Source organism: Oncorhynchus clarkii, chromosome 15, assembly GCF_045791955.1.
Source record: "Oncorhynchus clarkii lewisi isolate Uvic-CL-2024 chromosome 15, UVic_Ocla_1.0, whole genome shotgun sequence".
NCBI lineage: Eukaryota > Metazoa > Chordata > Actinopteri > Salmoniformes > Salmonidae > Oncorhynchus > Oncorhynchus clarkii.
Window position 1 is genome coordinate 29,738,175 of NC_092161.1, and position 13,244 is coordinate 29,751,418.

At 43.6% G+C, this 13,244-nt stretch overlaps 1 protein-coding gene across 1 annotated transcript; it reads left to right on the forward strand.

Annotated features, from left to right (window-relative positions):
* Positions 1 to 367: 367 nt before the first annotated feature.
* LOC139367184 (methyltransferase 4, N6-adenosine) lies at positions 368 to 11,413 on the forward strand. The gene is made up of 8 exons (XM_071105328.1): positions 368 to 872; positions 4,004 to 4,069; positions 4,155 to 4,515; positions 4,936 to 5,005; positions 5,122 to 5,296; positions 5,506 to 5,612; positions 6,633 to 6,724; positions 10,732 to 11,413. Exons 1-8 carry the CDS (start codon positions 597 to 599, stop codon positions 10,950 to 10,952), a joined length of 1,368 nt encoding a protein of 455 aa, XP_070961429.1. The 5' UTR covers positions 368 to 596; the 3' UTR covers positions 10,953 to 11,413.
* Positions 11,414 to 13,244: the final 1,831 nt, after the last annotated feature.

The window sequence follows — 13,244 nt, forward strand, 5'->3', positions numbered from 1 at the left end:
TGCGCATCTATCGCGTGGGCTGTGTCGTCACTAGTTGCCGCAAAATCCTAAACCCCGCCTATTTCGACAATTTATTTTCACATTTAACCCTAACCAAACTGCTAACATTATGCATAACTACAAAATTCAATTTACACCAAAAATCTATTTTTGTTTTCATTATTTCTTTAGGATATAGCCAATTTCGACTTTGTGGATGTGGAAACGCGCTGGGGTGTATTCATTGGTTGAATTCCGTTGCAAAACGTTTGGTCTGTTACGAGGAACCAAACGGAAGTAAACGAAATCTGCACCCGGGGTGTCCGCCCCTGGGTTGTCCCTCCCGTTTTCGTTCCGTTTAAGAAAGGTTTTACAACAGAATCGACGTATTGAATATGCCACAGGTTTGGCGAATGCACGTGACGATAGACAAGCATCATGGCGGCGCACGGCAATAATGTCCAAGTAGAGAAAGTAGGAAACCCAGCAAAGAAACGAAATGTGTAAGTAACGTTAGCAAGCTAGTCACCTCCACAAGGTACGCTTATGGACACTCACGGCATGTAAAGATATCAAAGAGAGAGTTAGGAGAGAGTAGTTTGCCAACCAGATTGGCTATGTCGATTGTGTTTAGAAATGCCAACGGGTGGCTGTTGGATGCTTGTTCACTTGTCGACAAGGGTGTCCAACTATGTAACGTTACTTCGGAGAGGAAAGCAGCCAGTGGGAAGTCGCATTTTAAATGTTGTTTTAAACGTGAGTGTTTTCAGATTTTAAAGTCTCACGTTAGTGTTAAATCAAGTTGTACTGTGACCACAAACGACAGTACCGTCTCGGACGCAGCACTACAGAGGAGTGAGACTAAAACTACAGTGGATTGTAACCCATCAAAGGTAAATTGTGCTATGGATGCAAGGACTGACCATCCATGGTATCAACAGTATTGTTTTAACTTGATGTTATGAGGCTATACAGTGTTTGTTTATGTTTACAATGTTTACAAACATTGGAGAAAAACAAGCTTATATTTTCTGTTCTAATGGAGTGTGACAGTTGAACTAAGCTCATGAGGCATTTCTAAGTTATGTTCTGTGTGTGTGGTGTATGTGTGTGCATTTTTCACTGGCTGCCAATAAATAGGCCATAGTGGCGAAATAATTACAATTTAGCAATTAAACTCTGGAGTGATAGATGTGTAGAAGATGAATGTGCAAGTAGAGATACTGGGGTGCAAATTAGCAACAAACAAAAATAACAGTATGGGGGATGAGGTAGTTGGATGGGCTATTTACAGATGGGCTATTTGCAGTGATCTGTGAGCTCCTCTGACAGCTGGAACTTAAAGTTAGTGAGGGAGATATGGGTCTCCAGCTTCAGTGATTTTTGCTATTCGTTCCAGTTATTGGCAGCAGAGAACTGGAAGGAAATGTGGCCAAAGGAGGAATTGGCTTTGGGGGTGAACAGTGAAATATACCTGCTGGAGCGCGTGCTATGGGTGGGTGCTGCTATAAGCTGAGATAAGGCGGGGCTTTACCTAGCAAATACTTATAAATGACCTGGAGCCAGTGGGTTTGGCGACAAATATGAAGCGAGGGTCAGCCAACGAGAGCATACAGGTCGCAGTGGTTGGTAGTATATCGGGCTTTGGTGACAAAACGGATGGCACTGTAATAGACTGCATCCAGTTTGCTGAGTAGAGTGTTGGAGGCTATTTTGTAAATGACATCGCCGAAGTCAAGGATCGACAGGATAGTCCGTTTTACGAGGGTATGTTTGGCAGCATGAGTGAAAAATAGGAAGCCGATTCTAGATTTAATTTTGGATTGGAGATGCTTAATGTGAGTCTGGAAGGAGAGTTTACAGTCTAACCAGACACTGAGGTATTTCTAGTTGTCCACATTTTCTAAGTCAGATCCTTCCAGAGTAGTGATGCTGGGCGGGCATGTGCAGGCAGCGATCGGTTGAAGAGCATGCATTTAGTTTTACTTGCATTTAAGAGCCGTTGGAAGCCACGGAAGGAGAGTTTATGGCTTTGAAGCTTGTCTGGAGGTTAGTTAACACATTGTCCAAAGAATGGACAGAAGTATGCAGAATGGTATCGTCTGCGTAGAGGTGCATGAGAGAATGACCAACAGCAAGAGTGACATCATTGATGTATACCGAGAAAGGAGTCGGCCCGAGAATTGAACCCTGTGGCACCCCCATAGACTGCCAGAGGCCTGGACAATAGGCCCCCTGATTTGACACACTGAACTCTGTCTGAGAAGTAGTTGGTGAACCAGGCGAGGCAGTCATTGCGAGGCTGTTGAGTCTGCTGATAAGAATGTGGTGACTGACAGAGTCGAAAGCCTTGGCCAGGTCGATGAATACAGCTGCAAAGGTGTAGACCTTACAGTGAAATGCTTACTTATAAGACCTTAACCAACAATGCAGTTTTAAGAAAATAGTGTTAAGTATTTACTAAAAAAAACTGAAGTAAAAAAAAAAAAAAAATACAAAAAAAAGAACGTTAGAAAAATAACACATTTCAAGAGCAACAATAAAATAATAGTAATGAGGCTATATACACTGCTCCAAAAAATAAAGGGAACACTAAAATAACACATCATAGATCTGAATGAATGAAATATTCTTATTAAATACTTTTTTCTTTACATAGTTGAATGTGCTGACAACAAAATCACACAAATTATCAATGGAAATCAAATTTATCAACCCATGGAGGTCTGGATTTGGAGTCACACTCAAAATTAAAGTGGAAAACCACACTACAGGCTGATCCAACTTTGATGTAATGTCCTTAAAACAAGTCAAAATGAGGCTCAGTAGTGTGTGTGGCCTCCGCGTGCCTGTTTGACCTCCCTACAACGCCTGGGCATGCTCCTGATGAGGTGGCGGATGGTCTCCTGAGGGATTGCCAGCATTCAAAAGTGACCAAAACATCAGCCAGGAAGCATAGGAACTGAGAAGTGGTCTGTTGTCCCCACCTGCAGAACCACTCCTTTATTGGGGGTGTCTTGCTAAATGCCTATAATTTCCACCTGTTGTCTATTCCATTTGCACAACAGCATCTGAAATGTATTGTCAATCAGTGTTGCTTCCTAAGTGGACAGTTTGATTTCACAGAAGTGTGATTGACTTGGAGTTACATTGTGTTGTTTAAGTGTTCCCTTTATTTTTTTGAGCAGTGTACATACCGGTACAGAGTCAATGTGCGGGGGCACAGGTTAGCCGAGGTAATTGAGGTCATATGTATGGTACCGGTCAAAAGTTAATTCAAGGGTTTTTCGTTATTTTTTTTACTAATTTCTACATTGTAGAATAATAGTGAAGACATCAAAACTATGAAAACATATGGAATCATGTAGTAACCAAAAAACTGTTAAACAAATCAAAATATATTTTAGATTCTTCAAAGTAACCACCCTTTGCCTTGATGACAGCTTTGCACACTCTTGGCATTCTCTCAACCAGCTTCACCTGGAATGCTTTTCCAACAGTCTTGAAACAGTTCCTACATGCTGATCACTTGTTGGCTGCTTTTCCTTCACTCTGCAGTCCAACTCAACTGGATTGAGGTTGGGTGATTGTGGAGGCCAGGTCATCTGACGCAGCACTCCATCACTCTCCTACTTGGTCAAATAGCCCTTAACAGCCAGGAGTTGTGTTGGGTCATTGTCAATGTCCTGTCATTGTCCTGTTAAGCACAAACCAGAAGGGATGGCGCATCGCTGCAGAATGCTATGGTAGCCTTGCTGGTTAAGTGTGCCTTGAATTCTAAATGAATCAGACCGTGTCACCAACAAAGCACCATCACACCTCCTCCATACAAATGCAAATAGTCCAGATAGCCATTTGATTAGCTGTTCCGGAGTCTTATGGCTTGAGGGTAGAAGCTGTTAAGTCTTTTGGACCTATGCTTGACTAGACATGTCTGGAGAGTGGGGCTAACTTGCCAGGTACTATCACTGGGAAACGCCTTTGTTTTAACCACAGATCTTTTTGATATATTCAAATCCCACAGAAAAGAAAACGAAAACGCAATGATCTGAACCAAGGAGAAATTGATTCATTGGCCTTCCACCACAAGGTAATCTTATGTTCACCATTACTTAGTATTACCATTACTCAGCCTTCTTATTGTTGACCACTGCTTATCATTGTGTTATGACCAGATCAGGTCTGCCATTTTGGAGGGGACCAAATCCTTAGTGGATGCTGGGCTCTCCTGTGAGTACCTGAGTGAGGTCAACGATGCTCGGGAGGGTCCCCTGCCTTCCCAGGAATGCAACCTGGCAGCCTTGTGTGACATGGCTAAAGAGCTCCCTCTAGTGAGTGAACATGGAGAGGACCCAGTTCAGTTTATTGAGTCTGAGGATGGCTGTAGTACAACACACCTTGACCTGTTCACACGGATCACAGAGAATTGTATGGACTTTGCCATGGAGGTGATGCTGATGGGAGAGAAATACATTATCCCACCACGATGTGCCTTCCTGCTCTCTGATTTTGCCAGAATGCAGCCCCTGGTTGGTTGTGAGTGTACAAAACCCGATCATGATAAAGAGCTTGCGTTTGCTGATGTTATGTTTTGTCAGTGCAGAAATACATTGTCTTTATAAATCTCCTAAACTCTCTAAAAATGTTTTGAGGAATCGAGTGGAGAGAAGGCAAGGCTTTAGTGAACTAAATAAGGATCCTCTCTGCCTGTGTAGGCCTAATGTCTTAGAACAAGGTTTCCCAAACTCGGTCCTGGGACCCCTCCCCCCTCCCGGGTGACGGTTTAGTTTTTTTCCTCAAGCATTACACAGCTGATTCAAATAATCAAAGCTTGATGTTGAGTTGATCATTTGAATCGTGTGTAGTGCTAGGGCAAAAAAAACAAATGTGCACCCAGAAGGGGTCCCAGGACCTAGTTTGGAGAAACCCTGTCTTAGAAAATTGATTATTTTGCAGATGGAAAGTTTTTCGACCTCATTGTCCTGGATCCTCCATGGGAAAACAAGTCTGTAAAAAGGAGTGGCAGGTCAGCGTTCTTATTCCGTGTGATTTTATTCCAAGCGACATCCACTGCAATGTATGACTCTGCGAACCTCTTATTCTGTTTTGACCATATTGTGCATTTCTCCTGCTGACCTCTAGGTATAGCTTTCTGCCCTCCTCCCAGCTCAAACGGCTCCCTGTCCCACTGCTGGCCTCCACAGGCTGTGTGGTGGTCACCTGGGTGACCAACAGGCCCAGCCACCTGCACTTTGTCAGGGACGAGCTGTACCCACACTGGGGTGTGGAGGTGCTGGCAGAGTGGTTCTGGGTCAAGGTAGAACAGAAAGGAACCTAGAATTTATCAAAGTCATTATAGTTGTTATATATCTATTTAGTTTAAATGACACTACTAAATGGTGATAGTAAAAGTGGTCATGTTTCATCTAGGACCTCTAATGTTGAATTTGCTTCTGAAATGAGCTATATGGTCTTTATGAACGTAAGCATTTTTCTCTGATGTATTGTCTACGTTTTCGCCCTCAGGTCACCAGGTCAGGGGAATATGTGTTTCCACTGGACTCTCCGCATAAGAAGCCTTACGAGGTGTTGGTACTTGGTCGATATCGTGGGTGCGGACACCACTCACACAGGTGTGACAAAATAAACATGTTATTCCATTGTATTTTATTTACCCCTTTTTCTCCCCAATTTCATGTTATCCAATTGGTAGTTACAGTCTTGTCGCATCGCTGCAACAAGGTCGAGAGCCGTGCATCCTCCGAAACCCAACCAAGCCGCACTGCTTCTTGATACAATGCCCGCTTAACGCAGAAGCCAGACACACCAATGTGTCGGAGGAAACACTGTACACCTGGCGACCTTGTCAGCGTGCACTGCCTGCCACAGGAGTTGCTAGTGCGCGATGGGGCAAAAACATCACTGCCCTCACCTAAACCGGACGATGCTGGCCAATTGTGCGCCACCCCATGGGTCTCCCGGTCGCGTCCGGCTTTGACAGAGCCTGGACTCGAACCCAGAATCTCTAGTGGCACAGCTAGCACTGCGATTCAGTGCCTTAGACCACTGTGCCACTCGGGAGGCTACTTTTTTTTTTTTTTTACATTAATTTCTTAAAGGACCGGTGCAGTCAAAAACGTGTTTTTAAATATGCAGTATTTCCACACCAAGGTTGGAATAATACAGTGAAATTGTGAAAATTATGTTAATGCCCTTTTCGTGTAAGAGCTGTTTGAAAAGACCCACTGAAATTTCTGCCTGTTTTGGTGGAATTGAGTTTAGTGCTGTCAGGTGACATCACCAGGTGGTAAATTAGTTAATAGACCAATAAGAAAGAGTTACGAACCTCTCTGCCAATAACAGTTTTCAGTTTTCCCCTCTACTAAAACCATTCCCAGACAGTCTTAGCAAAATTCTTGCTTGAGATATTGCTCTCTTGCTAAGAAGCTATTTTTGTTTCTTTTCGACCATTTTAATTAAAAACAATCACTGTGAGGTACTTAATTGTTACCCAGAAATGATTTAACGTTGAGATAAAAAAAAAACAATGGCTGTATTGGACCTTTTTTTTAAGTCTCCTGTGTATTTTCTTTCATTACTGGAACGTTCGATCTCCTCCAAAACATGACGCGCTTTCTCCATCTCCTTTACAGCTCTCTGAGGAAGACAGAGCTCCCTATGGAGGAGCAACGTGTGATCGTCAGCGTCCCATCGGCCCTACACTCCCATAAACCTTCACTCTCAGGTCAGTATTCCCAGCACGTCCTGGTTCCACCAACCGCGTCATAAGTATGTCAGCGTCATAAGAACGTAATGTGGTAGCCAAGTGCGTAGGAATGAATGAATACAGTTCCAGTAATGAAATTCATAATTGGAGAAATGATTGAACTGAATAGTTTCACCACTAGAGGGCAATACTGTGACGTAAGTGTTCGCGATTGCTGTGTTTTGACCTGGCTCGTTAACTGTCAGTGCTCTGTTCTCACTGACTCACTCTCTGTCCCTCACTCTTTAAAAGCACAAGACAATGCCTTGCTATTAAACGGAAGGACATCAGCTGCAAGGTCTGTGCTCTAACCTGTCCGAATGGCTAATTGTGACCCCAGTTTGTCACGATGTGCTGCTGTACGGCCTGATTGGCCTTTGATTGTTAACAAGTCAAACCTTTTCTCTGATCCGTACAATGTTGTTTAGAAAGCAATGATGAGACCTTGAAGACAATGATTATGTAGAGTGGGGCTTGACATCAACTCTCTGCTTCTTTAGGGAAAGCGATTTATGCGTGTTTTATTTACTTGGGTAGCAAGAGGAAGAGGTTTGTCAGTGCCCTGTCAGCTGAATATACTAGATGACTGGGAAAGTGGCAGGATATTGTGAGATTTAAATTCGTTATGACTGCATTGTGCTTTGTAACTATTGGGTTGAGTATATATATTATGAGTTTCTAATTACGCTTTGTTTCACAGCGTTGTCTTTTCATTGTTACAAATAATAAGTAATAGAACACACCGTATCTTTGCCTTGGGCAAGAGTTGCAGCAAAACAGTGTGATATCGTTTTTTTCCACAGCCATGATTGATAAGTCCACAGTCAAACTCAAAGAGCACGCTATTTCACACTCGCCAAGTAACCCATCATCATTTGAGCCGCTGTCATTCCGAATTGTGTGTTTTGATATATCACTTTTTGGTGACGTCATCCCCTTCTCATCCCTGTCTCTGGCCTTCCAGCGAATCCCCCTCCAACCCCTCTGGGTAGCAGGGAGGCTGTGGTGGGCGTGGTAGAACGCAGTGCTGCTGGGATGAAATGTCAGAGGAGCTGGTCCCGCAGAGAGGTGCCACGGCACATTAACATAACCTGTGATAAAGAGGTATAGAGCGGACCTTTTCTGATCCTGAAAGGTTCTATCGACCCGTTGGCAAAAAGGAACATCCGGACGTGGGCATTAATGCTGAATATTCACTCTGGAGTACCCAGGGGCGGGAAAAGGATTTGGGCTGCTGTCCTTTTCTCACACCCCCTCTGGTGGATTCTTATGCAACAGCTTGAAATGGTGAATATCCACAGTGCTAAGTCTCTAAACCGCCCCCCTCTAAAACAGAAAGTCCTCTTCCTCAGTCACTGTTACCACAGGGCAATATCCCTGATAGGGGATTGGAGCTCAAGTGGTGTATGTAGTCCCAAGTGTTTTGGATGTGCCAGGTCTGGAGGCAGTGGCCAACTCTTTACCCCTGACCTCAGTATGACATCACAGCATGGATGTCCTAAACAGAGGGCGGAGCGGAGAGCGACTCTGTGATCCGATAGCTCTCTACCCCCCCCTCTCCCCCAGTGATCCTGTTAGTGACATCAGACGTGTGTGTGTGTGTGTGTGTGTGTGTGTGTGGCTGCAGTAGGGATACAGAGGGACACCAACGCTCACTCTCTACCTCAGAGATCCAAACACATCCTCGCCAGATGGCCGAAACGGCAGAAAAAAAGTGTTTATGCTCCTCGGAGTGTGAATAATCTGTTTGCTTTTAATTGTGGCTCCAAAAAACTTTGGTAATTAGCTAAAGTTGAATATTTTCCTCCCAGCATTGTATTGTAATAAGCGGCTAATTGGCAGTGCCCTCTTCGTGCCCGCCCAATTCAATGGCACCCAGCCAGCGTGTGTGAGATTCTAATTGACTTGTGAAAAGATGTGTGCTACTGTTTAAACTCAGAGAACCTGAGATAATGGTGAGTGATTTATATTTGTTCTATTTCACATGTAGAAGTGTCTGTGAATTGGAAATGTTTTTTTTTTTTTTTTGTATATCCCAACTCGACCCTGGAGCAATTAGAGGTACGTGCCTTGCTCAAGGGCACATTGACCGATTCTTAATCTTGACGGCTCGGGGTTTCGATCTAGCGACATTTCGGTTACTGGCCCAACACTTTAACCACTAGGCTACCCGCTGTCCTGGGGTGGTGAGAAAGGCAGAGAAAATAACTTTACTCACTCACAGCTGGAGGTGCTGAGTAAGGTGATATATGTACAGTATTTCTACCACTTTTAGCCAGTGGTGTAAAGTGCAAATGTTACAATACTTTAAAGTACTACTTAAGTAGTTTTGGGGGAGGTGTCTGTATTTTACATTTATATTTAAAAAACATTTTTACTCTACTATATTCCTGAAGAAGATATGTACTTTTTACTCCATACATTTTCCCTGACACCCAAAAGTACTCGTTACATTTCGAATGCTCAGGCAGGACAGCAATCACCTATCAATATAACGCGTTGTCATTCCTACTGCCTCTGATCTGGCAGACTCCCTAAACACAAATACTGTGTTTGTAAATTATGTCTGTGCCCGTCTGTATGTAAATACAAAAATTATTATAATTGTGCCGTCTGGTTTGCGTAAAATAAGTAATTTGATTTATAGCATTTACTTTTACTCAAGTATGACAATTGAGTACATATTCCAACTGCTTTTACCAAACACGTTTATCCAAACCGACTTACAGTACAGTGAGATAATCAATATTTGTGTTCCCTGTGAGACTTCAACCCTTGACCTTGGCGTTGCTAGGGCCACGCACTTACCATCTGAGCCACACAGGACCGCACACACTGCAGTTTATTATTTGTGAGTGTTTGTGGTTTTATAACCTCCACTCACTCAAAGTATTAATTCCCTGAAATACCTCACTTTCAAAATGAATGGGTTGAGATCAGGTGGGGCAGTAGAACAAGCACTGTCATCAATACCCTTAACTTGGCTGTCCCAGGATCAGTGTGACAACCCAAACGGCACACTAATGCTTATTTAGTGCACTACATTTGAGTCCCGGTGGAAAAGTAGTGCACTAAATAGGGAATAGGTTGCCATTTGGGATTTACACCGAATGTGCAGGGTCTAAACTCAAGGCAGCAGCACTGAGAGAAACATCACAAAGAGCTAAGTTGAGCCGCGAGGCAAGCCGCAAGTCTCACACCCCCTCTCTTGCCTTGAGTTTTTAGATAATTAGACCTTTTTATTCCCTCTCCAAACTTTGCGGGCTGAGTCACCGATCAGAGTGTTTCTTCTGTGTTAGTCTGTGAGCTTTTCATGTTTGGCCTTTCTCTCCCCCCCCCACCCCCTAACTTTTTTTATTTCTGACATGTTTCGTAAGAGAGGTGTAGGCTGGGCAGGTTTAGGGGGGATTGAGGGAGGGGGCTTAGACTCTCTGGGGTTTTGGCGCTCATTAACCTGCCTAGTGTAGGGTGAGTGGAGTGTGTGACTGGGACGTGAGCATGCATGTGAGCGAGCAGACAGCACCAGCGCAGGGGCGGAGAAGAAGTGAACCCTGTCGGTCAGGAATGCTGTTCCTGGAACACCATTGTTCCCCCGCTCAAGGACAGCCAGAACACCGCCATGCACGAATCCAGCATTCATTGGCAAGCCAGACATTAAGCCCCCACTCCCCCTTCTGCACCAGCTAAATACCCCCATAGGCAGATCCTGCTCAGATTTGTACTTTCTATCAGAATAATCTATTATTTCTAATCTCCTCTGAGGACATCTAAAATGTCTTGAACTCCCTATCCTCTCCCTCTTCTTTATTGACAGATATTAAAATGTGAGATGGGGAGATAGAGGAGAGGAATAGAGTTCAGAAACTGAGTGAGTGAACTGGGGATATAACCTGTGCCTCAAGGGGTTACCTGCTGTCTGGAGGCAGCTGCACTACCAATAGACCAGCCCTAGGTGCCCTCTTCTATTTCTTTGTTTCCCTCCACAGAGGTGTTAAGTCCGTACGTGGGTGCCGACGCCCGGTGCCTGGAGCTGTTTGCCAGAAGCCTGCAGCCAGGATGGACCAGCTGGGGCAACGAGGTGATCAAGTTTCAGCATGTCAGTTATTACACCATGGAGCCCACAGACGAGCCCACAGATACGGCTACAGGATCCTTACATGGAGAGTCCTCTCCTCACTTCTCTCTACCTCCTCCAACACCGGACTAATCATCACAGTTTAATAGCATACCGTTGAAGCTTTCCACATCAAAATCCAAATTCGTTTTCATAGTCAAGGAGCCCCTCAAATCTCTCTCCCTCTCTCCATCTCCTTTGATCTGTTATTTTCTTTCATTTGGGACTCTTGGTTTGTGTTTCTGGGTCGTAGCATGTTGGGGGTGGTGAATCACAGAGCCCATGATGCGATGGAGGGGAGATGAAAGTGCATCGCTCCGGAGCTCAGATCAAGGTTGATGTTTTGAAGCTAATAACCTATAGCTCTATGTTCGGTTCAGATACACAACTGTGTGTTACCTCAGTGGTGTGTTGTGCATTGAAGATGGAGCTATGCTGGCACAATGCCTGGTTTAATAATTGTCAAAGTGTACGTACATGTTTTATGTGCTGAAATGTGTTGGGTAATGTGTATCCATTTAAATCCAAGAGTTGAATAAAGAAACCAAACTTTATTGTTTTGAATTTTGTATGACTCGACCCAGCCATAAGATGCTCTGATTTTGTGAGGACATTTGCCCTGTCCCATTGTAGAGATATGAATTACCTTGCACCCTTTTTGATGTTTTTCTGAGTGCAATGGCTATTTCATGTGTCCCAAATGGCACCCTATTCCCTTTTATAGAGCTTTGGTCAAAAGCACTGCTCTACATAGGGAATAGGCTGCCATTTGGAATGCACAATGCGGCTGTCATCCAGGTTACAGAGAGAGACCACCAGCTCCACTGCGAGCCACGCCTGCCTCTGAGTCTGCTGTTTGTATGTAGGAACCAAACAAATAACAGTACCTGAGCCATAAACTGTTAGATTACGTCATTCTCACACCATCCCTACCTACTAGTTGGGAAGGTGCCAAAACACACTTTTTTTTTGCCACCTCTCACACCTTCATCCATCCTTGGCTCTCTTCCTCCCCTCCCCTGTGTGGCTGGATAAGGTATGGGCAGGGTGGGGCTACTCTAATGGGCCTTTAGTTTCTCTGGGGGACTGTCACAGAGCCAGATGAGGATGAGTTACAGCCACTGCAGCACACAGAATAGCAATCACTAACTAATGAATCCAGAACAGGATCATTTCCGCATTACACGTTCTCTTTGTTTCTTTCTCCCTTTCTCATCCTCCATCTATTTCTTTCCTCCCTCTCACGACAGGAGGAAAACATGAATGAGAAACAGCAGAATGAGAGGTTAGATGTAATGTATTCCTGTCTGGGTAAAGAGGTAGACTCAGATATTGGACACTTATCACAGATTGAATTAAAGGAGTGTAGTGCTTTCTCATTAGTCTGCTCCCCAGGTGAGCACTTACTGAATTTATTATTGTTATTGGGAGTTGTCAACTCCAAAATAATCCTGCTTCCTTGAAAACCCCATGGAGATGTGGCAAAATAAATACCACATTTGGAAAACAAACTTCTTAGTAGATTCAAGGCTCGGGCTGTAATGTAGCTGGAATCATAGTTATGAAAACATGATTTAAACATTTCTGCCTTTGACAAAAAAAAATGTTGTCTTTCACAGGCTGCAACTGTGTTAGCATCAGTTTCAAAGGCAGCCAATTAGTGTTGAATGTCTCAAAGCATTGGTGTTGTACTGTTTGGAAAATATACTTGTGAAGGAGTGGCCTTCACTAAAGACATTCATTTTCAAGAAGTATTTATACAGCAAGTTCTGTTTGTCCTTAATTTATTCAGTCATTTACCACACATTCTAGTTACTAGAGCTTTCCCTCATTTCCAACCAATTGCAGTCAGTCGTGGTCATTGTTAAGTGTTTCTTGTCTTCTATTGGTCCAGCGATGGAAGTGGCTAATTGACACAGGTGTTTCAGTTCAGTAATTAGGTCTTGCCATGTTGAATGTCTTTTAACTAGGGTGAGCCACAGCTGTTTTTTTACCTGCCAGTTTGTATGTTTTACAGTTACTTCAGTTTTAAATCAATTTGAAGGGATAATTGACCCCCAGACATAAAAATCATGAAACTCCTGTCAATTTGGGGAAAGCCTATGTTTTATTAGTGGGTAAAATTAAAATTTACCCCAAGATTGACTTCTAACTGGTCCTTTTGTGAAATCAGGAAATTGTGTAAGAACGCATTATAGGTACATGGTTCTCGTCACTGGAGATAGTGTGATGTTCATTCAGAATTATGTCCCTGTAATTGAGGATGATTTCCACTCAGTTTGCGATTCACCTGTGTCAATTGAAGAAATTAGAGAGGCTCTGAATTCAATGAAAAAAGGGAAATCACCTGGCCCTGATGGCCTGTCAGTTGATTTTTATAGACAG

What these genes read in the sequence shown, in the direction of transcription:
- LOC139367184 (XM_071105328.1), top strand. Translation starts at nt 597, where the DNA reads ATGTCGATTGTGTTTAGAAATGCCAACGGGTGGCTGTTGGATGCTTGT. An exon ending in CATTGGCCTTCCACCACAAG is followed by an intron (nt 4,070 to 4,154) that starts GTAATCTTATGT and finishes TGTTATGACCAG; the next exon opens with ATCAGGTCTGCCATTTTGGA. An exon ending in AATGCAGCCCCTGGTTGGTT is followed by an intron (nt 4,516 to 4,935) that starts GTGAGTGTACAA and finishes ATTATTTTGCAG; the next exon opens with ATGGAAAGTTTTTCGACCTC.